The 25097-nt window shown below is 39.1% G+C and overlaps 2 protein-coding genes and 1 pseudogene across 2 annotated transcripts; all 3 read right to left on the bottom strand.

The window, feature by feature from the left end:
* Positions 1-316: 316 nt before the first annotated feature.
* Positions 317-5345, bottom strand: LOC131984433 (zinc finger protein 226-like; annotated as a pseudogene).
* Positions 5346-6619: 1274 nt separating this feature from the next.
* LOC131984853 (zinc finger protein 583-like) lies at positions 6620-13071 on the bottom strand. Its single transcript, XM_059349840.1, has 2 exons — positions 12589-13071; positions 6620-8566 (listed from the first exon to the last, which is right to left on the bottom strand). The coding sequence occupies exons 1-2, from the start codon at positions 12779-12781 to the stop codon at positions 7485-7487; spliced, it is 1275 nt and encodes a 424-aa protein (XP_059205823.1). The 5' UTR covers positions 12782-13071; the 3' UTR covers positions 6620-7484.
* Positions 13072-14564: 1493 nt separating this feature from the next.
* LOC131984434 (zinc finger protein 501-like) lies at positions 14565-25041 on the bottom strand. Its single transcript, XM_059349253.1, has 3 exons — positions 24972-25041; positions 22687-22857; positions 14565-16195 (listed from the first exon to the last, which is right to left on the bottom strand). Exons 1-3 carry the CDS (start codon positions 25039-25041, stop codon positions 14952-14954), a joined length of 1485 nt encoding a protein of 494 aa, XP_059205236.1. The 3' UTR covers positions 14565-14951.
* Positions 25042-25097: the final 56 nt, after the last annotated feature.

The following is a 25097-nucleotide window of genomic DNA, read 5'->3' on the forward strand; positions in this document are numbered from 1 at the left end:
GGTAGCCAGTGGAGGGAGCGGAGGAGGGGTGTTGTGTGTGAAAATTTGGGAAGATTGAAGACCAATCGAGCAGCTGCATTCTGGATGAGTTGTAGAGGTCGGATGGCTTTGGCAGTCAGACCTGCCATGAGGGAGTTGCAGTAGTCCAGGCGTGAGATGACCAGTGCCTGGACCAGGACCTGAGCTGCCTTCTGAGTGAGGACACAAAACAGACTTAAAGCTGAAATGAACATGCCAACAGGTCATTAAGAGGCTGATTAAACAGAAACCCTGAAACTAAGAAACAACAACTGTGATGAGGACCTTTTCACTGAATTTACAGCAGACTGAGTTCTGCTTTACTTCCAATCACCACTGTCATCAGTCTCAGGTTCAGGAGAATCTCCAGTCTTCTCATCAGTATCTGGTCCATCTGGATCAGAGTTCCTGGCTGCTTCTGGTCTTCCACAGTCCTCTCTATCAGCTTCTGTTTGCATCTCTTCATGTGGGCTGCTGGCTGGAGGCTCTGCCTCTTTGTTCTCCTCAGTTTGAAGAAACTTTGAGGATGGGCGGCCAGCACATTTATGAAAGGTTTCTGTCATATGTGGACTCTCATGTGTCTCTTTAAATACCCACTTTGTGCAAAAGACTCAGCACACACTGAGCAGCTGAAAGGTTTCTCTCCTGTGTGGAGTCTCGTATGTGCCTTTAAAGTTTCACACCGTGCAAAAGTTTTCTTACAAACTGAGCAGCTGAAAGGTCTCTCTCCTGTGTGGAGTCTCATGTGTGACTTTAAATGTCCACGCAGTGTAAAAGTTTTCTTACAAACCGAGCAGCTGAAAGGTCTCTCTCCTGTGTGGAGTCTCAAGTGTAACTTTAAAGTTCCACTCTCTGTAAAAGTTTTCTGACAAACTGAGCAGATGAAAGGTTTCTCTCCTGTATGGAGTGTCATGTGTGACTTTAAATGTCCACTCCGTGTAAAAGTTTTCTGACAAACTGAGCAGCTGAAAGGTTTCTCTCCTGTGTGGAGTCTCATGTGTCTCTTCAGATTGTACTTGTAGACAAATCTTTTCCCACACTCAGAGCAGCTAAATCGATTCTCATCAGCACTAAATCTGGAATCTCTGACAGGACCACTATCATTTTTCAAACAGTTCAAACTTGACTGAGGTTCTCTGGTCTCCTTCCAATCACCACTGTCATCAGTCTCAGGTTCAGAAGAGTCTGCAGGCTCGTCACCAGTAACTGCAAGTAAATGTGGCTCTGGATCAGAGTTCCTCTCTGGTTCTGGTCCTCCACAGTCCTCTCCATCAGCTTCTGTTTCCATCAGTTCAGCTTGTGTTTGATGAAGCTGTGAGGACTGAGGTTTCTCTTCATCTTCTTCACTCTTTACAGGGACAGGAGTGAATGTGAACTTGGTGATATCAGCCTCCTCCAGCCCCTGAAGCTGCTCTCCCTGCTGACTGGTCCAAGGTTCTTCCTGTTCCTCTTTAATGTGTAGGGGCTCTGTATGTAGCACCGTTTGGACCGCCGTGTCTTGGCTCAGACTTCCTCCTTCTATGAATTCTTCCTCTGCTGCATGATTCCCTCTGTGGATCTTTGAGAGGTGAGTGGTGTCACTCTCCTGTTCTTCTTTAATGTGTGGGGGCTCTGGGTCCTCCTGGTCCAGAGTGGAGCTTCTCTCCTGCTGCTCAGAGGGAAACTCCTCTTTAACCACCAACAGCTGCTGGGCGTCTGTAGAGAAGGGGAAACCCACACAGAGGCTCTTACAGCAGCTAAAGTAGGGCTGCCACGATGCGTCTCACTGTTCACAACATGGTGGTGCATGTAAAAAACGATTGATTACTTTGTCAAAGAAGCCTTTTGAAGCTGGATGGAGATGTTTGTGGTGGCAGCCATTAAACAGACGAACTGGACCACTGAAATCATCAGAAATTCGCATAGATATATATATATATTTAATTGTCTAGAGCTTCTGTTGACTTCAGATTCCTGCTCTAATGTAGCTGATCATCACAGGTTTCATTTCAGATGATTTCAGCGGTCCAGTCCGTCCGTTTACTGGCTTGCAACCATAATCGTCTCTGTCTAGCCTGCAACTGCGCCAGAAGAATTTGGTTGCTGCTAATTTTTGTACATTATTTCTTATGACTGCAGCACTGATGCCTTCTTTCCAAACTTAAATTATTAATATTTTTATTTGAGGGTGTCACATGTCACAACATATTAGTGTATCTTTTCTTTGATACTGTGGTTTTTGTGTATGTTTGTATGTGTGTCTATATGTTTGGTGTATGTTTTGTGTAATGTAACCTCTAATATGCAGGGAAAAGATACTATAAATGACCAAAAATGCTATGCTGAGTCTGGATAGTTTGCCAAGAAAGGGACTGAGAATAGATCACATTTAACAAATTAAGCCTGATTTCCACCGGGCGCCTTACTGCAGCGTCACGTCAGCGTCGCGTATGCCGTTGCAAATAGGTAACACTCTAATCAATAAGAGCATTTCCACCGGGCGCGTAGCGTAACGTTATAGCAGCGTCACGTCAGCGTCTCGACGCGAGCATTAGGTAGGACTTCTATTTATCCGCGAGACGCTGCCAAACCGCGTGAATCTCAACAGAGCAGATCGCACCAGACAGGAAGTCCGACTCAGAATCAGCGTAAACTCAGAACTCAGAACGGCCGGCTCGCTAAGCTGACGTGCTGCTGCTGTAACGCGCCCGGTGTGAATTGACAGACGCAGCAAAAACGCTGTGGAGACGTGCTGCTGCTGTAACGCGTCCGGTGGAAATCCCCAGTAAGAAACAAAATAACTGATAGTTTGTATTTTGTCTGAAGGTGTGCACGTACTAGCACTCACTGAAACTCACTTGGATGAGACAATTAATGATTCTGTTATCAATTTTAATGGGTACAAAATATTTAGGAGGGACAGAAATGTATTTGGAGAGAGCGTGGCAGCCTATGTCAAGTCTCATAGAACAACCAAAATACTATATATATTGCCAATGCTGGCAATTTAGTGTAAATTGTTGACATTCCTGTGGGATTCAGTGATCACAATTTGATTGCTTATGCGAGTAAAACGAAGGTTCCAAAAGCAGGACCTAAAGTTATTCTTAGGAGGTCCATGAAGCTCTTTAGTGAAGATGCATTTGTAAATGATGTTGAAAATATATGTTGGGAATCTGTATTGAGGTAGCAGGATTCAAACGATGCCCTGAATTAATTTAATGAATTGTTCTTACAAGTGCTAGAGAAACATGCCCCTCGAAGACGAGTGATGAATCAAAAAAAAAAGGGCTGTTCAGTCAGATCTTCAGTTGGATTGGCAAATCTTAGGAGGTTAATAAAATGATGTTACTGCTGCTAATAAAAAGAAAAAAATATCTGTTCTATACAGCTAAAATCACAGATCTAAAGAATGATAAGAAAAAGCTTTGGAATGTCATGAATGGCATAATGGGTCGTATGCCCGGAGTGAACCCGGCTTATCTTGAGGTGGAAGGGAAATTCATGTCAAAGCCTTTAAATATAGCAAATTATTTCAATGATTATTTCCATACAAAAGTTAATAATTTGAGGAGGAATATGACATATACAAACGACATTTCCTCATTCACACTAATTAAGGACTTAATAATGTAGATTAAGAATTTTAACAATAATAAATTTAACATAGAAAAAGTAACAATTAATGATGTGACTAGGCTTCTTTGTAAAGGTAAGGATAGTCCACCAGGGGTGGATAACTGTGATGCAATTTTTTTAGCAAGATTTCAACAAATTGCAAGTTGCCCAAAATAAAGCAGCACGCTGTGTCTTACAGTGTTCCTATAGAACAAATGTGACACATATGCATGAGCAACTTGGTTGGCTAACTATCACTCGAAGAAGCTCTTACGTGTTTTTGAACTTGCTCAGGAATATTACTGTAAATAAGTCTCTAAAACGTTTTGTATTGTCTTTTCTCACGTCAGTGGAGTCGACATAATTATCTGACAAGACATGATACTGAGGGGAGGTTTACTTTGCCCAGGGAAAATACTAATGTCTTAAAGAAATGTGTCCTGTTCAGAGCCGTTCTGGAGTGGAACTCCTTGCCACTTTATACCATATTAATAGATTCCAAAGAGAGGTATACATTTTTGCTGAAACAGTTTCTCTTAATGTTGCAGCTGCAGTAGCTAAACTGTTCGGGTGCACAAGGGTCTTCGTATGAACAATCTTCCTATCCTGTGAGACCACTTTTTCTTTTCCTTTATTTATCTTTATTTTTTTTGGTATCTGTTTGTATGTTATGCTATGGTGTTTGTGTGTTGTGTATGGACTCTTAATTGTACTGTACAAGTGTTGCGTCATGTCTTGTGATACATGCTTGTCAGCGTCTATGTGTTGTGACTGTATTGACGGTTGTTGTATTGTTGATGATCTCGGAAAATGTACAATTTGATTAAATGTTTGGACTCCAGGAAGAACAGCTATGCTAATGTGCTGGTGCGAATGGAGATCCAATAAATAAATAAATAGCTTCAAAGGGAATCTTTGACAAAGTAATCAATAAATTATAATGAGTACATTAAATCTGTCTTTGTTTTTTACTATTCCTGTTTTGACATCCAAGTGCACAGCCAGACATAATTGACCCCTTAAACTCTTCTATTTCACTCTTTTTTCTTATTGTTTTCATAGATCGGTTATTAATAGTAGTTGTTTCTGTAAACTTAAAGTAACATTTACAAACATAGGAGCAGTTCTTCTGTCCGTAACACAATCCTGACTTTTAAATAAGATAACCTGCTCTGTGTAACTGAAGTAAAGTAACTAACCTGCTCTGTGTAACTGAAGTAAAGTAACTAACCTGCTCTGTGTAACTGAATCTGAGGGTTGAAAACAGCGTCCAGTAGTCTCTGTTGTCGCTTGTTCTTCTCTTTTGAACGACAAAGTTGCTCCTCGTACTCTGCTATCGTTCTTTCAAACAGCCCAAATATCTCTTCAGCAGCCGCAGTCAGTCGCTCCTCCACCAGCGCTCTCACCGTTTGGACTTTAGACATTTTTCACACAGTGACACCAACTTCTTCTCCACACAAACTCCGTCAGAAACACAGTTTGCTCTCCATCAAACAGTCACTCTGACTAGCGCCGCGGTGCTAACCAGCTAGCATGCTAAGCTAACTTGAATGTGTTTGTAGTCTACCGGGAGATGAGTCAGAGGTAAAACATCCAGAAAGAAAAGGTGAACAGCACAAAGTCCATTCAGACAGGTTTATCCGGACACACAGAGGCTCTGACGGATCACAACACAAACTTTCTCACACAAAGAAAGTGACTCCACTGTTTCTACGGACGTTAGACGGCATATCGCTGAAAGAGCAACATCCGGTTCCGCTGCAACTTGGTGGGACACCTTCAAAGTAAAGGTCGATAGGCCTTTCTTTGGAATTCAATCACAGAGGGAGAATGTTTGTTTTGAGACGCTTGTGACCAAAGTGTTTCTGTTGTTTTTTTGCACCTTTTGAATTCATATTTTGTTAAATTTACATTCTTTATACTTAAACTATCTGTTCTTTTGTGCTTAAACTGCTGCTTAACAAGTTCCCTCAAGATAAATAAATAACTTTTTAACATGTAGGATAATCTACAAACATTTTTAGGGATTCATATTTTCATACATTTACAAAGATGAGTACAGTACTATGTAAATAAGCTGTATCTCTCACTGTGAAATAAAGAGCGAATGTGAATTATTGAGTTGATGTATTTATTTAACCACTCCAGGTGCTCTCAATGCCTCCTGTTGATGTTTAACCTGACAGCTGCACAAACAACACACTGACAGTTACTCTGTAAACTGACATTTAAACATTATGATCATGAAGTTGATTTATATCTGAAACTGTACCATTATGAGGGATTCATCCACATATATTTAATTTTGGCGAACTTCAAGAATAAATTATTTTACGGCATATTATTCTTGGTTAACAGGCAAACAACAGACATTTCCCAATAATTATTTTCTAAGCTGCAATATCAGCAATTTAAAACAAATATCAGGATAAAGCATAAAACATAACATTGTTTTAAAGGAATAATACAGTATGTCATATGCAGGTGAACATCATAGTGTTTAATAATATAGTGAAGTATTGATGTCTGCTACCTTATTTTACAGGAGTCATTTCAGAGAACTCTAAATGTCCAGAGAACTTTTCAGTGAGAAACAAGAACTTCACACATCAGCTGACTGCTACAACAACACATGCAGTAACTCTACTGAAACTGCACGGCTCAGTTTGGTGATATACAATGTTACGACTCAACACATTCAATTTATTTCTAATTCTCACCGCTGAGAATCTGTATGGATCATAGATTGACTGTTGACTAGTGTGAGACACTGTTTTAAAAGTATTTAGAGGCTTTCTAGCCAATTTCAAGCCAAAGCTCAGAACAAAACCTGGTGAGTTACCATGGTGACCTAGCCAGGTAAAAATAGAACCACCTTGGAGATACTGATAACCAGGGTTAATCCTCAGGTTACCTCACTGACCCTCATCCAGCTTCGTAGCACAGGGCTCTGGACTCAGTTAACAGTTTAGGGATTTCTGGCCTACATTAAAACATAGCATGCCTATTCTTGAACCACAAACTGAAGAAGGGACAACTTTCAGGCAACTTTGGTAAACCAAGAATGCTTTTATTTTGTATTGCTGTTAGAAAAAAATTAAGTTGTCACTGTTACACTTCTACAATCAAATATTGAAGTAAAATATCAGTTTGTGAACTTTCGTTTTGTAAAACAAAACAAAAATGAACAGAAAGGAAATGAATATCATATAACATCATGGAAAAGAAAGTGTTGTTTAATTGTATTGTAGGTAAATTTCATACACACAGAATTAATATTTATAAAAGTTACTACAAGCTTTAAAGCATTTAAAAAAGACTTGTAATAGTTTATCGAGTCCTTTAAAAAGATCGAAAAAGAGGTTTGCATCTTTTCATGTGGCTGCTGGCTGGAGGCTCTGCCTCTTTGTTCTCCTCAGTTTGATGAAACTTTGAGGATGAGTGGCCAGCACATTTATGAAAGGTTTCTCTCATGCGTGGACTCTCATGTGTCTCTTTAAATGCCCACTCCGTGAAAAAGTTTTCTTACAAACTGAGCAGCTGAAATGTCTCTCTCCTATGTGGAGTCTCTTGTGTGACTTTAAAGTTCCACTCTCTGTAAAAGTTTTCTTACAAACTGAGCAGCTGAAAAGTTTCTCTCCTGTGTGGAGTCTCAAGTGTGCCTTTAAAGTTCTACTCTCTGTGAAAGTTTTCTTACAAACTGAGCAGCTGAAAGGTTTCTCCCCTGTGTGGAGTCTCATGTGTGACTTTAAAGTTCCACTCTCTGTAAAAGTTTTCTTACAAACTGAGCAACTGAAAGGTCTCTCTCCTGTGTGGAGTCTCATGTGTGCCTTTAAAGTTCTATTCTCTGTGAAAGTTTTCTTACAAACTTAGCAGCTGAAAGGTTTCTCTCCTATGTGGAGTCTCATGTGTGACTTTAAAGTTCCACTCTCTGTAAAAGTTTTCTTACAAACTGAGCAACTGAAAGGTCTCTCTCCTGTGTGGAGTCTCATGTGTGCCTTTAAATGTCCACTCAGTGTAAAAGTTTTCTTACAAACTGAGCAGCTGAAAGGTCTCTCTCCGGTGTGGAGTCTCATGTGTGTCTTTAAGGTTCCACTCACTGAAAAAGTTTTCTTACAAACTGAGCAGCTGAAAGGTTTCTCTCCTGTGTGAAGTCTCATGTGTCTCTTTAAAGTTCCACTCTGTGTAAACGTTTTCTTACAAACTGAGCAGCTGAAAGGTCTCTCTCCTGTGTGGCGTCTCATGTGTGCCTTTAAAGTTCCACTCTCTGTAAAAGTTTTCTTACAAACTGAGCAACTGAAAGGTTTCTCTCCTGTGTGGAGTCTCATGTGTGCCTTTAAATGTCCACTCGGTGTAAAAGTTTTCTTACAAATTAAGCAGCTGAAAGGTCTCTCTCCTGTGTGGAGTCTCTTGTGTCTCTCCAGATTGCGCTTGGAGCCAAATCTTTTCCCACACTCAGAGCAGCTAAATCGTTTCTCACCAGCACGAAATGAGGAATCTCTGACAGGACATCCATCTTTTTTCAAACAGTTCAAACCTGACTGAGGTTCTCTGGTCTCCTTCCAATCAGCACTGTCATCAGTCTCAGGTTCAGAAGAGTCTGCAGTCTCGTCACCAGTATCAGGTTGTAAATGTGGCTCTGGATCAGAGTTCCTGTCTGGTACTGGTCCTTCACAGTCCTCTACATCAGCTTCTGTTTCCATCTGTTCAGTCTGTGTTGACTGAGGTTTCTCTTCATCTTCTTCACTTTTCACAGGGACAGGAGTGAATGTGAACTTGGTGATATCAGCCTCCTCCAGCCCCTGAAGCTGCTCTCCCTGCTGACTGGTCCAAGGTTCCTCCTGTTCTTCTTTAATGTGTGGGGGCTCTGGGTCCTCCTGGTCCAGAGTGGAGCTCCTCTCCTGTTGCTCAGAGGGAAACTCCTCTTTAACCACCAACAGCTGCTGGACGTCTGCAGAGAAGGGTAAACACACACAGAGGCTCTTACAGCAGCTAAAGTAGGGCTGCCACGATGCATCTCACTGTTCACAACATGGTGGTGCATGCAAAAAGCGATCGATTACTTCGTCAAAGAAGCCTTTTGAAGCTGATCAGAGATGTTTGTGGTGGCAGCCATTAAACAGATGAACTGGACCACTGAAATCATCAGAAATTCTTGTATATATATAATCAATATAATTAATTCCATATTTAATTGTCTTGAGGTATTGTTGACTTCAGATTCCTGCTCTAATGTAGCTGATCATCACAGGTTGCAGCAGCACTGCTATTAAAAGTTGAGCTCTGTGTAAATATGAGAATTTCAGATGATTTCAGCGGTCCAGTCTGACCGTTTACTGGCTTGCAACCATAATCGTCTCTGTCTAGCCTGCAACTGGGCCAGAAGAAGTTGGTTGCTGCTATTCTTTGTACATTATTTCTCATGACTGTAGCACTGATGCCTTATTTCCAAACTTAAATAATTAATATTTTTATTTGAGGGTGTCACATGTCACAACATACAGTATTAGTGTATGTTTTCTTTGATACTGTGGTTTGTGTGTATGTTTGTATGTGTGTCTATATGTTTGGTGTATGTTTTGTGTAATGTAACCTCTAATATGCAGGGAAAAGATACTATAAATGACCAAAAATGCGATGCTGAGTCCGGAAAGCTTGCCAAGAAAGGGACTTAGAATAGATCACATAAACATATGTAGTCTTAGAAACAAAATAACTGATAGTTTGTATGTTGTCTGAAGGTGTGCACGTACTAGCACTCACTGAAACTCACTTGGATGAGACAATTAATGATTCTGTTATCAATTTTAATGGGTACACCATATTTAGGAGGGACAGAAATGTATTTGGAGGGAGCGTGGCCTTTCTCATAGAACAACCAAAATACGATATGATTTAATGTGTGATGATATTGAAGGAAATTGTCTGGATGATATGTGTGATGTTTGATAAGGTGTGTGACCTTGACTATGAGACTCATATATTAGATGATTTAAACGTCAATTGGAGTGTGGATGGCTGCACATTCAGAGATAAACTATTGGCTGTAGCCAATGCCGGCAATTTAGTGCAAATTGTTGACATTCCTGTGGGATTCAGTGATCACAATTTGATTGCTTATGCGAGTAAAACGAAGGTTCCAAAAGCAGGACCTAAAGTTATTCTTAGGAGGTCCATGAAGCTCTTTAGTGAAGATGCATTTGTAAATGATGTTGAAAATATATGTTGGGAATCTGTATTGGAGTAGCAGGATCCAAACGATGCCCTGAATTAATTTAATAAATTGTTCTTACAAGTGCTAGAGAAACATGCCCCTCGAAGACGAGTGATGAATCAAAAAAAAAAGGGCTGTTCAGTCAGATCTTCAGTTGGATTGGCAAATCTTAGGAGGTTAATAAAATGTTACTGCTGCTAATAAAAAGAAAAAAATATCTGTTCTATACAGCTAAAATCACAGATCTAAAGAATGATAAGAAAAAGCTTTGGAATGTCATGAATGGCATAATGGGTCGTATGCCCGGAGTGAACCCAGCTTATCTTGAGGTGGAAGGGAAATTCATGTCAAAGCCTTTAAATATAGCAAATTATTTCAATGATTATTTCCATACAAAAGTTAATAATTTGAGGAGGAATATGACGTATACAAACGACATTTCCTCATTCACACTAAATAAGGACTAAATAATGAAAAAATAAAAAATTGAACAATAATTAATTTAACATAGAAAAAGTATCAATTAATGATGTGACTAGGCTTCTTTGTAAAGGGAAGGATAGTCCACCAGGGGTGGATAACTGTGATGCAATTTTTAGCATTGCTGTGCATCTAATTTCTGTTCCTGTGTGTTACATATTCAACTTGTGTGTTTAGAAATGTGTTTTCCCGGTCTGGAAAATCGTCAAAGTTATCCCGTTACCTAAAAATTCTGCTGCACCTTTCTCTGGTGCGAATTGTAGACCAATAAGTCTGCTACCTGCTTGAGAGAAAGTAATGGAAATGGTCATGTTTGATCAAATTCACATTTACTTTGACATCAATAATTTTAATAGTGATTTTCAAAATGTGTTTAGGCCAGGACACTCCACATGTACAGCCTTGACACATATGACTGATGAATAGCGTTCGGACATAGACAATGGAAAATTAGTGGGAGTGGTTCTGCTTGATTTTAGTGCTGCATTTGATATTATTGACCATTTTCTGTTAATAGGAAAACTCAAGCAGTATGGGTTTAGTCTGTCAGCCATAAAATTGATGGACAGCTATTTGACAAACAGAAGTCAAACTGTTTTTTTAATGGAAGTTTGTCTGATATCAAATATGTTGACTGTGGGGTTCCTCAAGGGAGTTGCCTTGGGCTGTTATTATTTTCAATTTTTGTCAACGAATTCCCACTTGTGTTGGATAAAACTAGAACAGTTATGTATGCAGATGATTGTACAATATATTCAGCTGAAACGTCCGCAGTAGGATTAAAGAATAAGTTACAGCATGATTTAAGGTTAGTGGCAGAATGGGTGACTGAAAACAAATTGATAATGAACATGGGAAAAACTACATCTATTGTTTGGGTCAAACTATATGCTGAGTGATGTACCTTCCCTGTTGTTCCTGTTGAACAAGGTTATGATACTAGACTTTTAGGCATAATTGTTGATCGACATCTAGCATGGTCGAAACATATTGATTATATTGTTAACAAAATTTGGAAGAGGGGTCGTAATGGTAAAAAGAGTGTTAAAAAGTATACCTCAAGATATCGTCAAGAAAGTTGCAAATGCATTAGTTTTGTCGCAGCTAGATTATAGTTTTCTGATTTGGTCTAGTGCTTCAATGAAAGATTTCAACAAATTGCAAGTTGCCCAAAATAAAGCAGCAGGCTGTGTCTTACAGTGTTCCTATAGAACACATGTGACACATATGCATGAGCAACTTGGTTGGCTAACTATCACTCGAAGAAGCTCTTACGTGTTTTTGAACTTGCTCAGGAGTATTACTGTAAATTAGTCTCTAAAACATTTTGTATTGTCTTTTCTCACGTCAGTGGAGTCGACATAATTATCTGACAAGACATGATACTGAGGGGAGGTTTACTTTGCCCAGGGAAAATACTAATGTCTTAAAGAAATGTGTCCTGTTCAGAGCCGTTCTGGAGTGGAACTCCTTGCCACTTTATACCATATTAATAGATTCCAAAGAGAGGTATACATTATAGCTTAAACAGTTTCTCTTAATGTTGCAGCTGCAGTAGCTAAACTGTTCAGGTGCACAAGGGTCTTTGTATGAACAATCTTCCTATCCTGTGAGACCACTTTTTCTTTTCCTTTATTTATCTTTTTTTTTTTTGTATCTGTATGTTATGCTATGGTGTTTGTGTGTTGTGTATGGCCTCTTAATTGTACTGTACAAGTGTTGCGTCATGTCTTGTGATACATGTTTGTCAGCGTCTATGATTGTATATGTGTTGTGACTGTATTGACGGTTGTTGTATTGTTGATGATCTCGGAAAATGTACAATTTGATTAAATGTTTGGACTCCAGGAAGAATAGCTATGCTAATGTGCTGGTGCGAATGGAGATCCAATAAATAAATAAATAAATAAATAGCTTCAAAGGGAATCTTTGACAAAGTAATCAATAAGCTATAATATGTACATTAAATCTGTCTTTGTTTTTTACTATTCCTGTTTTGACATCCAAGTGCACAGCCAGACATAATTGACCCCTTAAACTCTATTTCCCTCTTTTTTCTTATTGTTTTCATAGATCGGTTATTAATAGTAGTTGTTTCTGTAAACTTAAAGTAACATTTACAAACATAGGAGCAGTTCTTCTGTCCGTAACAAACACAAATCCTGACTTTTAAATAAAATAACCTGCTCTCTGTTACTCAAGTAAAGTAACTAACCTGCTCTGTGTAACTGAAGTAAAGTAACTAAACTGCTCTGTGTAAGTGAAGTAAAGTAACTAACCTGCTCTGTGTAAGTGAATCTGAGGGTTGAAAACAGCGCCCAGTAGTTTCTGTTGTCGCTTGTTCTTCTCTTTTGAACGACAAAGTTGCTCCTCGTACTCTGCTATCGTTCTTTCAAACAGCCCAAATATCTCTTCAGCAGCCGCAGTCAGTCGCTGCTCCACCAGCGCTCTCACCGTTTGGACTTTAGACATTTTTCACACAGTGACACCAACTTTTTCTCCACACAAACTCCGTCAGAAACACAGTTTGCTCTCCATCAAACAGTCACTCTGACTAGCGCTGTGGTGCTAACCAGCTAGCATGCTAAGCTAACTTGAATATGTTTGTAGTCTACCGGGAGATGAGTCAGAGGTAAAACATCCAGAAAGAAAAGGTGAACAGCACAAAGTCCATTCAGACAGGTTTATCCGGACACACAGAGGCTCTGACGGATCACAACACAAACTTTCTCACACAAAGAAAGTGACTCCACTGTTTCTATTGACGTCAGACGGCATATCGCTGAAAGGGCAACATCCGCTGCAACTTGGTGGGACACCTTCAAAGTAAAGGTCAATAGGCCTTTCTTTGGAATTCAATCACAGGGGGAGAATGTTTGTTTTGAGACGCTTGTGACCAAAGTGTTTCTGTTGTTTTTTTGCACCTTTTGAATTCATATTTTGTTAAATTTACATTCTTTATACTTAAACTATCTGTTCTTTTGTGCTTAAACTGCTGCTTAACAAGTTCCCTCAAGATAAATAAATAACTTTTTAACATGTAGGATAATCTACAAACAAGCATTTCAACAAGCACTGCATTTTAAATAAAAGAATATTGACCTGAACATATATGTTTTATTTCTTTATTTCATTAATATGGAGATGTTTATTAAATATAAAAAGTCTCAGCTTTCACTCTGTATCTCTCACTGTGAAATAAAGAGCGGAAATGACAAGTTTACAGTACATTCAGAAAGTATTTAGACCAAGGCATGTGGTGATTTCTGGCAAAAAAAAAGTGTGAATTATTGAGTTGATGTATTTATTTAACCACTCCAGGTGCTCTCAATGCCTCCTGTTGATGTTTAACCTGACAGCTGCACAAACAGCACACTGACAGTTACTCTGTAAACTGACATTTAAACATTATGATCATGAAGTTGATTTATATCTGAAACTGTACCATTATGAAGGATTCATCCACATATATTTAATTTTGGCGAACTTCAAGAATAAATTATTTTACGGCATATTATTCTTGGTTAACAGGCAAACAACAGACATTTCCCAATAATTATTTTCTAAGCTGCAATATCAGCAATTTAAAACAAATATCAGGATAAAGCATAAAACATAACATTGTTTTAAAGGAATAATACAGTATGTCATATGCAGGTGAACATCATAGTGTTTAATAACATAGTGAAGTATTGATGTCTGCTACCTTATTTTACAGGAGTCATCTCAGAGAACTCTAAATGTCCAGAGAACTTTTCAGTGAGAAACAAGAACTTCACACATCAGCTGACTGCTACAACAACACATGCAGTAATTCTACTGTAACTGCATGGCTCAGTCTGGTGATATACAATGTTACGACTCAACACATTCAATTTATTTCTAATTCTCACCGCTGAGAATCTGTATGGATCATAGATTGACTGTTGACTAGTGTGAGACACTGTTTTAAAAGTATTTAGAGGCTTTCTAGCCAATTTCAAGCCGAAGCTCAGAACAAAACCTGGTGAGTTACCATGGTGACCTAGCCAGGTAAAAATAGAACCACCTTGGAGATACTGATAACCTGGGTTAAACCTCAGGTTACCTCAGTGACCCTCATCCAGCTTCGTAGCACAGGGCTCTGGACTCAGTTAACAGGGATAGCTGGTTTAGGGATTTCTGGCCTACATTAAAACATAGCATGCCTATTCTTGAACCACAAACTGAAGAAGGGACAACTTTGGTAAACCAAGAATGCTTTTATTTTGTTTTGCTGTTAGAAAAAAATTAAGTTGTCATTGTTACACTTCTACAATCAAATATTGAAGTAAAATATCAGTTTGTGAACTTTCGTTTTGTAAAACAAAACAAAAATGAACAGAAAGGAAATGAATATCATATAACATCATGGAAAAGAAAGTGTTGTTTAATTGTATTGTACGTACATTTCATACACACAGAATGAATATTTATAAAAGTTACTACAAGCTTTAAAGCATTTAAAAAAGACTTGTCATACTTTATCGAGTCCTTTAAAAAGATCGAAAAAGAGGTTTGCATCTCTTCATGTGGCTGCTGGCTGGAGGCTCTGCTTATTTGTTCTCCTCAATTTGAGGAAACTTTGAGGATTAGCGGCCAGCACATTTATGAAAGGTTTCTCTCATGCGTGGACTCTCATGTGTCTCTTTAAATGCCCACTCCGTGAAAAAGTTTTCTTACAAACTGAGCAGCTGAAATGTCTCTCTCCTATGTGGAGTCTCATGTGTGACTTTAAAGTTCCACTCTCTGTAAAAGTTTTCTTACAAATTGAGCAGCTGAAAAGTTTCTCTCCTGTGTGGAGTCTCATGTGTGACTTTAAAGTTCCACTCTCTGTAAAAGTTTTCTTACAAACTGAGCAACTGAAAGGTCTCTCTCCTGTGTGGAGTCTCATGTGTGCCTTTACATGTCCACTCAGTGTAAATGTTTTCTTACAAACTGAGCAGCTGAAAGGTCTCTCTCCGGTGTGGAGTCTCATGTGTGACTTTAAGGTTCCACTCTCTGTAAAAGTTTTCTTACAAACTGAGCAGCTGAAAGGTCTCTCTCCGGTGTGGAGTCTCATGTGTCTCTTTAAAGTTCCACTCTGTGTAAAAGTTTTCTTACAAACTGAGCAGCTGAAAGGTCTCTCTCCTGTGTGGAGTCTCATGTGTGACTTTAAAGTTTCCCTCCATGTAAAAGTTTTCTTACAAACTGAGCAGCTGAAAAGATTCTCTCCTGTGTGGAGTCTCATGTGTGACTTTAAATGTCCACTCCGTGTAAATGTTTTCTTACAAACTGAGCAGCTGAAAGGTTTCTCTCCTGTGTGGAGTCTCTTGTGTCTCTCCAGATTGCGCTTGGAGCCAAATCTTTTCCCACACTCAGAGCAGCTAAATCGTTTCTCACCAGCACGAAATGAGGAATCTCTGACAGGACATCCATCTTTTTTCAAACAGTTCAAACCTGACTGAGGTTCTCTGGTCTCCTTCCAATCGGCACTGTCATCAGTCTCAGGTTCAGAAGAGTCTGCAGTCTCGTCACCAGTATCAGGTTGTAAATGTGGCTCTGGATCAGAGTTCCTGTCTGGTACTGGTCCTTCACAGTCCTCTACATCAGCTTCTGTTTCCATCTGTTCAGTCTGTGTTTGATGAAGCTGTGAGGACTGAGGTTTCTCTTCATCTTCTTCACTCTTCACAGGGACAGGAGTGAATGTGAACTTGGTGATATCAGCCTCCTCCAGCCCCTGAAGCTGCTCTCCCTGCTGACTGGTCCAAGGTTCCTCCTGTTCTTCTTTAATGTGTGGGGGCTCTGGGTCCTCCTGGTCCAGAGTGGAGCTCCTCTCCTGTTCCTCAGAGGGAAACTCCTCTTTAACCACCAACAGCTGCTGGACGTCTGCAGAGAAGGGTAAACACACACAGAGGCTCTTACAGCAGCTAAAGTAGGGCTGCGAATGTGTCTCACTGTTCACAACATGGTGGTGCATGTAAAAAACGATAGATTACTTCGTCAAAGAAGCCTTTTGAAGCTGATCAGAGATGTTTGTGGTGGCAGCCATTAAACAGATGAACTGGACCACTGAAATCATCAGAAATTCTTGTATATATATAATCAATATAATTAATTCCATATTTAATTGTCTAGAGGTATTGTTGACTTCAGATTCCTGCTCTAATGTAGCTGATCATCACAGGTTGCAGCAGCACTGCTATTAAAAGTTGAGCTGTGTGTCTGTATGAAATGAGCTCTGTGTAAATATGAGAATTTCAGATGATTTCAGCGGTCCAGTCCGACCGTTTACTGGCTTGCAACCATAATCGTCTCTGTCTAGCCTGCAACTGGACCAGAAGAATTTGGTTGCTGCTATTCTTTGTACATTATTTCTCATGACTGCAGCACTGATGCCTTATTTTTTAAAATTAAATGATTAATATTTTTATTTGAGGGTGTCACATGTCACAACATATTAGTGTATGTGTTCTTTGATACTGTGGTTTTTGTGTATGTTTGTATGTGTCTCTCTATGTTTGGTGTATGTTTTGTGTAATGTAACCTCTAATATGCAGGGAAAAGATACTATAAATTACCAAAAATGCTATGCTGAGTCTGGAAAGCTTGTCAAGAAAGGGACTGAGAATAGATCACATAAACAAATGTAGTCTTAGAAACAAAATAACTGATAGTTTACTTTGTCTGAAGGTGTGCACGTACTAGCACTCACTGAAACTCACTTGGATGAGACAATTAATGATTCTGTTATCAATTTTAATGGGTACACCATATTTAGGAGGGACAGAAATGTATTTGGAGGGAGCCTGGCCTTTCTCATAGAACAACCAAAATACGATATGATTTAATGTGTGATGATATTGAAGGAAATTATCTGGATGATATGTGTGATGTTTGATAAGGTGTGTGACCTTGACTATGAGACTCATATATTAGATGATTTAAACGTCAATTGGAGTGTGGATGGCTGCCCATTCAGAGATAAACTATTGGCTGTAGCTAATGCTAGCAATTTAGTGCAAATTGTTGACATTCCTTTGGGATTCAGTGATCACAATTTGATTGCTTATGCGAGTAGGTGGAAGGGAAATTTGTGTTAAAGCCTTTAAATATAGCAAATTATTTTAATGATTATTTCCATACAAAAGTTAATCATTTCAGGAGGAATATGACGTATACAAACGACATTTCCTCATTCACACTAATTAAGGACTTAATAATGTAGATTAAGAATTTTAACAATAATAAATTTAACATAGAAAAAGTAACAATTAATGATGTGACTAGGCTTCTTTGTAAAGGGAAGGATAGTCCACCAGGGGTGGATAACTGTGATGCAATTTTTAGTATTGCTGTGCATCTAATTTCTGTTCCTGTGTGTTACATATTCAACTTGTGCGTTGAGAAATGTGTTTTCCCGGAGGCTTGGAAAATTGCCAAAGTTATCCCATTACCTAAAAATTCTGCTGCACCTTTCTCTGGTGCGAATTGTAGACCAATAAGTCTGCTACCTGCTTTAGGGAAAGTAATGGAAATGGTCATGTTTGATCAAATTCACATTTACTTTGACATCAATAATTTTAATAGTGATTTTCAAAATGTGTTTAGGCCAGGACACTCCACATGTACAGCCTTGACACATATGACTGATGAATAGCGTTCGGACATAGACAATGGAAAATTAGTGGGAGTGGTTCTGCTTGATTTTAGTGCTGCATTTGATATTATTGACCATTTTCTGTTAATAGGAAAACTCAAGCAGTATGGGTTTAGTCTGTCAGCCATAAAATTGATGGAGGGCTATTTGACAAACAGAAGTCAAACTGTTTTTTTAATGGAAGTTTGTCTGACATTAAATATGTTGACAGTGGGGTTCCTCAAGGGAGTTGCCTTGGGCCGTTATTATTTTCAATTTTTGTCAACGATTTCCCACTTGTGTTGGATAAAACTAGAACTGTTATGTATGCAGATGATTGTACAATATATTCAGCTGAAACGTCCGCAGTAGGGTTAAAGAATAAGTTACAGCATGATTTAAGGTTAGTGGCAGAATGGGTGACTGAAAACAAATTGATAATGAACGTGGGAAAAACTAAATTTATTGTTTGGGTCAAAGTATTTGCTGAGTGACGTACCTTCCCTGTTGTTCCTGTTGAACAAGTTTATGATACTAGACTTTTAGGCATAATTGTTGATCGACATCTAGCATGGTCGAAACATATTGATTATATTGTTAACAAAATTGGAAGAGGGGTCGTAATGGTAAAAAGAGTGTTAAAAATTATACCCCAAGATGTCGTCAAGAAAGTTGCAAATGCATTAGTTTTGTCGCAGCTAGATTATTGTTTTCTGATTCGGTCTAGTGCTTCAATGAAAGATTTAAACAAATTGCAAGTTGCCCAAAATAAAGCAGCACGCTGTGTATTACAGTGTTGCTATAGAACAAATGTGACACATATGCATGAGCAACTTGGTTGGCTAACTATCACTCGAAGAAGCTCTTACGTGTTGTTGAACTTGCTCAGGAGTATTACTGTAAATAAGTCTCCAAACTTTTTGTATTGTCTTTTCTCACGTCAGTGGAGTCAACATATTTATCTGACAAGACATGATACTGAGGGGAGGTTTACTTTGCCCAGGGAAAATACTATGTTAAAGAAATGTGTCCTGTTCAGAGCCGTTCTGGAGTGGAACTCCTTGCCACTTTATACCATATTAATAGATTCCAAAGAGAGGTATACATTTTTGCTTAAACAGTTTCTCTTAATGTTGCAGCTGCAGTAGCTAAACTGTTTGGGTGCACAAGGGTCTTCGTATAAACATTGGGCCTCATTCACGAACCGTTCTTAAGAATAAATTTGTTCTTAAGTCCTACTTACGAAGATTTTACGAAGATTGTGGCATTAATGAATTTTTTTCTTATCCAGGATTTTTCTTAGGTCAGAACAAATCCTACGAACACTCAGGAGTACTCTTAAGCACATTTCAGTGCTGACATGTTGGCATGGTTGTGTTGTCTTCTTTTGTTAAGTTCATTAAAATACATTACAGTGAAATTTCCGTCATATTTATGTATTTATTTATTAATTTAATTTTTTTTTCATTTTTCATTTTAATTAAATTAAATGTGTCAAAGCTTTAACATGAATCCAGTAAATTGGAAATCATGCCGTCCATTAGTGATACCACCCTATTTATAGGTGGCATTTCTCCACAACATACAAAACAATGGCATATATATTGCTGCTGCAGGAGGCCTCTGTCTGTTCTGGTTCTGTTGCAAGTTGGCTCTGCGGGACTTCATCTGTGATAAAAAAAAAAAAAAAAATCAAGCCAAGGTTGCAACCCCTCAGTCCACAACCTCTGGACACAAACTCGCCACGGGCCCCTGCCTAGAGCCTACACACGGAAAGTGTGCGCGCAAAGGCGCTCTTCCCATTACGCACATAACAACACCGGGCAACACACAACCACACAACATAACTGTCATTTTAGGTCTGTTTTGTTTGGCACCTGCCACGTACAGAAGATTTACACATAGACGGATTATCATGACCACGAGCCCCTGTCTACACACGCATTATGTGCGCGCAAAGGCGCTCTTTCCACTGCGCACGTAACAACACCGGCACACACAACCACACAACATTACTGTCAGTTTAGGTCTGTTTTGTTTGGCACTTGCCATGTACAGGACGATATATATATATAATGGGAGAGACAGAACGCTCAAATAGCCAGCCCTTGTAGTATTAATTCAAATATAGGTAACCACCTATTTTGAAAAAAAAAAGCTCATCCAGAGTGTCCCATTAATACTCTCTCTCTGTTGCGCTGACCGGCGCACACAGACGCACTTACACGCACATGCCATGGAGGAGTCATGTTGTAATGATAATTAAAAAAATGCACTAAATCGCGCTAATATGTTCAGAACGACCGTCCGACCGAACACGGCACTCGGATGCCGAGTACTCAGATACCGGCTACAGTCCTAGAAACTAAACCACCGGCTTTTTACTGGCCTTCTTCGAGAAAAGCCCTTGATAAAGTAATCACAGTCCAACTCTCTGACCAGTTTGGCCTCTACGGCCAGTTACATATTGTGGTTTCAAGGTATTATTCCAGAAAATAAATTGTTTGTGTTGTTGCAACCTGCACTAAGGCTGCTATTTTTTTTTTTTTTACCTGTGCTCCAATGGATTTACGCTTTGCTTTAGGCATTCTGTTGCTGTTTCCTCTGTGTGGCGTCTACACACGGCCCTGCAGTCCTTTTTATGGGCATTTATGGGCGGTTACCTATGCTAATCCTATGTAAATTAGACTCACCTGGCACGCGCGCTCAATTTACGTGGAGATGGCATTCATCAATTTAAGACCACGGCTGCGAACAATTCAGCGGCTTAAGAACACGTTGATGAATCTGACGTAGGGTCTTCTTAGAAATCTTCTTAAGAAGAACTTAAGAAAGAATCTAAGAAGATTCTTAAGAAGATATTGGTGAATGAGGCCCAATCTTCCTATCCTGTGAGACCACTTTTTCTTTTCCTTTATTTATCTTTTTTTTGGTATCTGTTTGTATGTTATGCTATGGTGTTTGTGTGTTGTGTATGGACTCTTAATTGTACTGTACAAGTGTTGCGTCATGTCTTGTGATACATGTTTGTCAGTGTCTATGATTGTATATGTGTTGTGACTGTATTGAAGGTTGTTGTTGTTTTTGTTTTGTTGATGATCTCGGGGACCTCATGTATCAAACAGTGCGTAGCTTTCATACCGAAAGATGGCGTACTCCCAAAACTAGGAAAGTACGTACGCAAACTCACCTCCACATGTATCAAACTGTGCTTACACCAGGTTCAGCGCACCTTTCCTTGATACATCCCAACCAGCGTGGAACTGAGCGCACATGCACGAGCCACCAGACGAGAAATCAACTTACTGCCACTGCGCGCGAGGTGGACGTGGTGACCTCCGGTGTGGAGGCAGGAAAAATGAGCCTTTTAGTGCCTCAGGTGTGGGATCAGCAACAAGGTGTCACTGTGGCTGTTAACGCAGCCGGATCAGAGACCTGCACCATGACAGAAGGGTCCCTCCACACACGCTCCTCCTAAACGCCACCGTTATTGAACGAGGTCAGAGCCGTTAGAGCTGCCAGTGCGTAATGCGTGCCGATATCATTTTTACGCATCAGTTTATAAGCCACACTTAACTTGTTGTCCCAATTAAACATCACATACGGGATCAAATATGCACCACACCTGACTTATTCTGAAAGGATTTCCAACACACGTTTTTTCTCCAGAGAGAGGGATCTGTGGTCATGGATCGCTGTGCACCTGCAGCGTTAACATCTCCATGTTAAACCAAAGGGGAAACGGTCGGCGAGCGGCACTTTGACACAGTAATTAAGGCAGGTTATCTGTGAAAAATGTGTGCGCTCCATATTAATCAGAATCACAAGTACTTTATTGGAAATTAGGTATATAGAAAAATAGTGGAAATAGCAGAATATATAGACTTAAGAAAATATACAATCTTAACATCAAAACATATAGACTTCAACATACTTTCATTGCACAAGTCAGCAGCACTACGCAGGTGAAGTCTAAAATATGATATTAGATGAAAAAAAACATCTATACCCTCATACTTAGAATGGGTTATTGATGGTGGAAAACGGCATTTTCCGAGAGCTATGAACTATAAAAAATAATGTCAGTTGTGTGTAGTATGAGTTTAGACATGAAACACGTTTTAAATAGAGCATAAAAGACAGTAGTTTCTGCCAAACAAAAGTTTGCTGTGCCACCGCACATTCTCACGGCAAGTTCACTTTTCATACATGTGGCGTGTGCGGAAAAAACAGCGTATGCAATGTTTTTTTGCCTACACAGCATTGATACATGAGGCCCGGAGAATGGACAATTTGATTTAATGTTTGGACACCAGGAAGAATAGCTATGCTAATATGCTGATGCTAATGGAGATCCAATAAATAAATAAATAGCTTCAAAGGGAGTCTTTGACAAAGTAATCAATAAGTTATAATAAGTACATTAAATCATTTTTTTTTTTACTATACCTGTTTTGACATCCAAGTGCACAGCCAGACATAATTACCCCCTGAAACTCTTCTGTTTCCCTCTTTTTTCTTATTGTTTTTCATAGATCGGTTATTAATAGTAGTTGCTTCTGCAAACTTAAAGTAACATTTACAAACATAGTAGCAGTTCTTCTGTCCATAACACACACAAATACTGACTTTTAAATAAAATAACCTGCTCTGTGGTACCGAAGTAAAGTAATTTACCTGCTCTGTGTAACCGAAGTAAAGTAATTTACCTGCTCTGTGTAACTGAAGTAAAGTAACTAACCTGCTCTGTGTAAGTGAAGCTGAGGGTTGAAAACAGCGTCCAGTAGTTTCTGTTGTCGCTCGTTCTTCTCTTTTGAACGACAAAGTTCCTCCTCGTACTCTGCTATCGTTCTTTCAAACAGCCCAAATATCTCTTCAGCAGCCGCAGTCAGTCGCTGCTCCACCAGCGCTCTCACCGTTTGGACTTTAGACATTTTTCACACAGTGACACCAACTTTTTCTCCATACAAACTCTGTCAGAAACACAGTCACTCTGACTAGCGCCGCGGTGCTAACCAGCTAGCATTCTAAGCTAACTTGAATGTATTTGTAGTCTACCGGGAGATGAGTCAGAGGTAAAACATCCAGAAAGAAAAGGTGAACAGCACAAAGTCCATTCAGACAGGTTTATCCGGACACACAGAGGCTCTGACGGATCACAACACAAACTTTCTCACACGAAGAAAGTGACTCCGCTGTTTCTACGGACGTTGGACGGCATATCGCTGAAAGAGCAACATCCGGTTCCGCTGCAACTTGGTGGGACACCTTCAAAGTAAAGGTCGATAGGCCTTTCTTTGGAATTCAATCACAGGGGGAGAATGTTTGTTTTGAGACGCTTGTGACCAAAGTGTTTCTGTTGTTTTTTTGCACCTTTTGAATTCATATTTTGCTAAATTTACATTCTTTATACTTAAACTATCTGTTCTTTTGTGCTTAAACTGCTGCTTAACAAGTTCCCTCAAGATAAATAAATAACGTTTTAACATGTAGGATAATCTACAAACATTTTTAGAGATGATTTTAAAGATGAGTACAGTACTATGTAAATAAGCTGTTTTTCCTTTAAACAGTAAATTGTTTATTTAACGATTACAGATATTTTTGAAGGTGAGCCTTAAAGTGTAATCTCTCAGAGGTAACAGCATTTCAACAAGCACTGCATTTTAACTAAACGAATATTGACCTGAACATATATGTTTTATTTCTTTATTTCATTAACATAGAGATGTTTATTACATATAGAAAGTCTCAGCTTTCACTCTGTATCTCTCACTGTGAAATAAAGACCGGAAATGACGAGTTTACAGTGCATTCAGAAAGTATTTAGACCAAGGCATGTGGTGATTTCTGGCAAAAAAATAAAATAAGTGTGAATTAATGAGTTGATGTATTTATTTAACCACTCCATGTGCTCTCAATGCCTCCAGTTGATGTCTAACCTGACAGCTGCACAAACAGCACACTTACAGTTACTCTGTAAACCGACATTTAAACATTATGAACATGAAGTTGATTTATATCTGAAACTGTCCCATAATGAAGGATTCATCCACATATATTTCAATTTTACCAAATTAAAAAATAAATTATTTTAAAGCCTATTATTCTTGATTAACAGGCGAACAACAGACATTTTCCAATAAGTATTTTTTAAGCTGAAAAACCAGCAGTTTAAAACAAACATCAGTATAAAGCATAAAACATAACATTGTTTTAAAGGAATAATACAGTATTTCATATGCAAGTGAACATCATACTGATTAATAATATAGTGAAGTATTGATGTCTACTACCTTATTTTACAGGAGAGTCATTTCAGAGAACTCTAAATGTCCAGAGAACTTTTCAGTGAGAAACAAGAACTTCACAGATCAGTTGACTGCTACAACGACACATACAGTAACTCTACTGTAACCTCACGGCTCAGTTTGGTGATATACAATGTTACGACTCAACACATTCAATTTATTTCTAATTCTCACCGCTGAGAATCTGTATGGATCATAGATTGACTGTTGACTAGTGTGAGACACTGTTTTAAAAGTATTTAGAGGCTTTCTAGCCAATTTCAAGCCGAAGCTCAGAACAAAACCTGGTGACTTACCATGGTGACCTAGCCAGGTTGAAAGAGAACCACCTTGGAGATACTGATAACCAGGGTTAAACCTCACGTTACCTCACTGACCCTCAAATCCTTCTTCGTTGTACAGGGCTCTGAAATCACAGAACAGCTGGTTTAGGGATTTCTGTCCTAAATTAAAACATAGCATGCCTATCCTCGTACCACAAAGTGAAGAAAGGACACTCTCTGACACAAAGAACGAGATTTATTTGCATAGAACCATTGAAAAACAAAGCACCAGAATGTGCTAACAGAGAACTCAGAACAGACTTAAACCTGAAATGAACATGCCAAAAGGACATTGAGAGACTGATTAAACAGAAACCCTGAAACTAAGAAACAACAACTGTGATGAGGACCTTTTCACTGAATTTACAGCAGATTGAGTTTTGCTAGTTTACTTCCAATCACCACTGTCATCAGTCTCAGGTTCAGGAGAATCTCCAGTCTTCTCATCAGTCTCTGGACCATCTGGATCAGAGTTCCTGGCTGCTTCTGGTCTTCCACAGTCCTCTCTATCAGCTTCT

The sequence above is a fragment of the Centropristis striata genome, chromosome 14 (genome assembly GCF_030273125.1).
Source record: "Centropristis striata isolate RG_2023a ecotype Rhode Island chromosome 14, C.striata_1.0, whole genome shotgun sequence".
Classification (NCBI taxonomy): Eukaryota; Metazoa; Chordata; class Actinopteri; order Perciformes; family Serranidae; genus Centropristis; species Centropristis striata.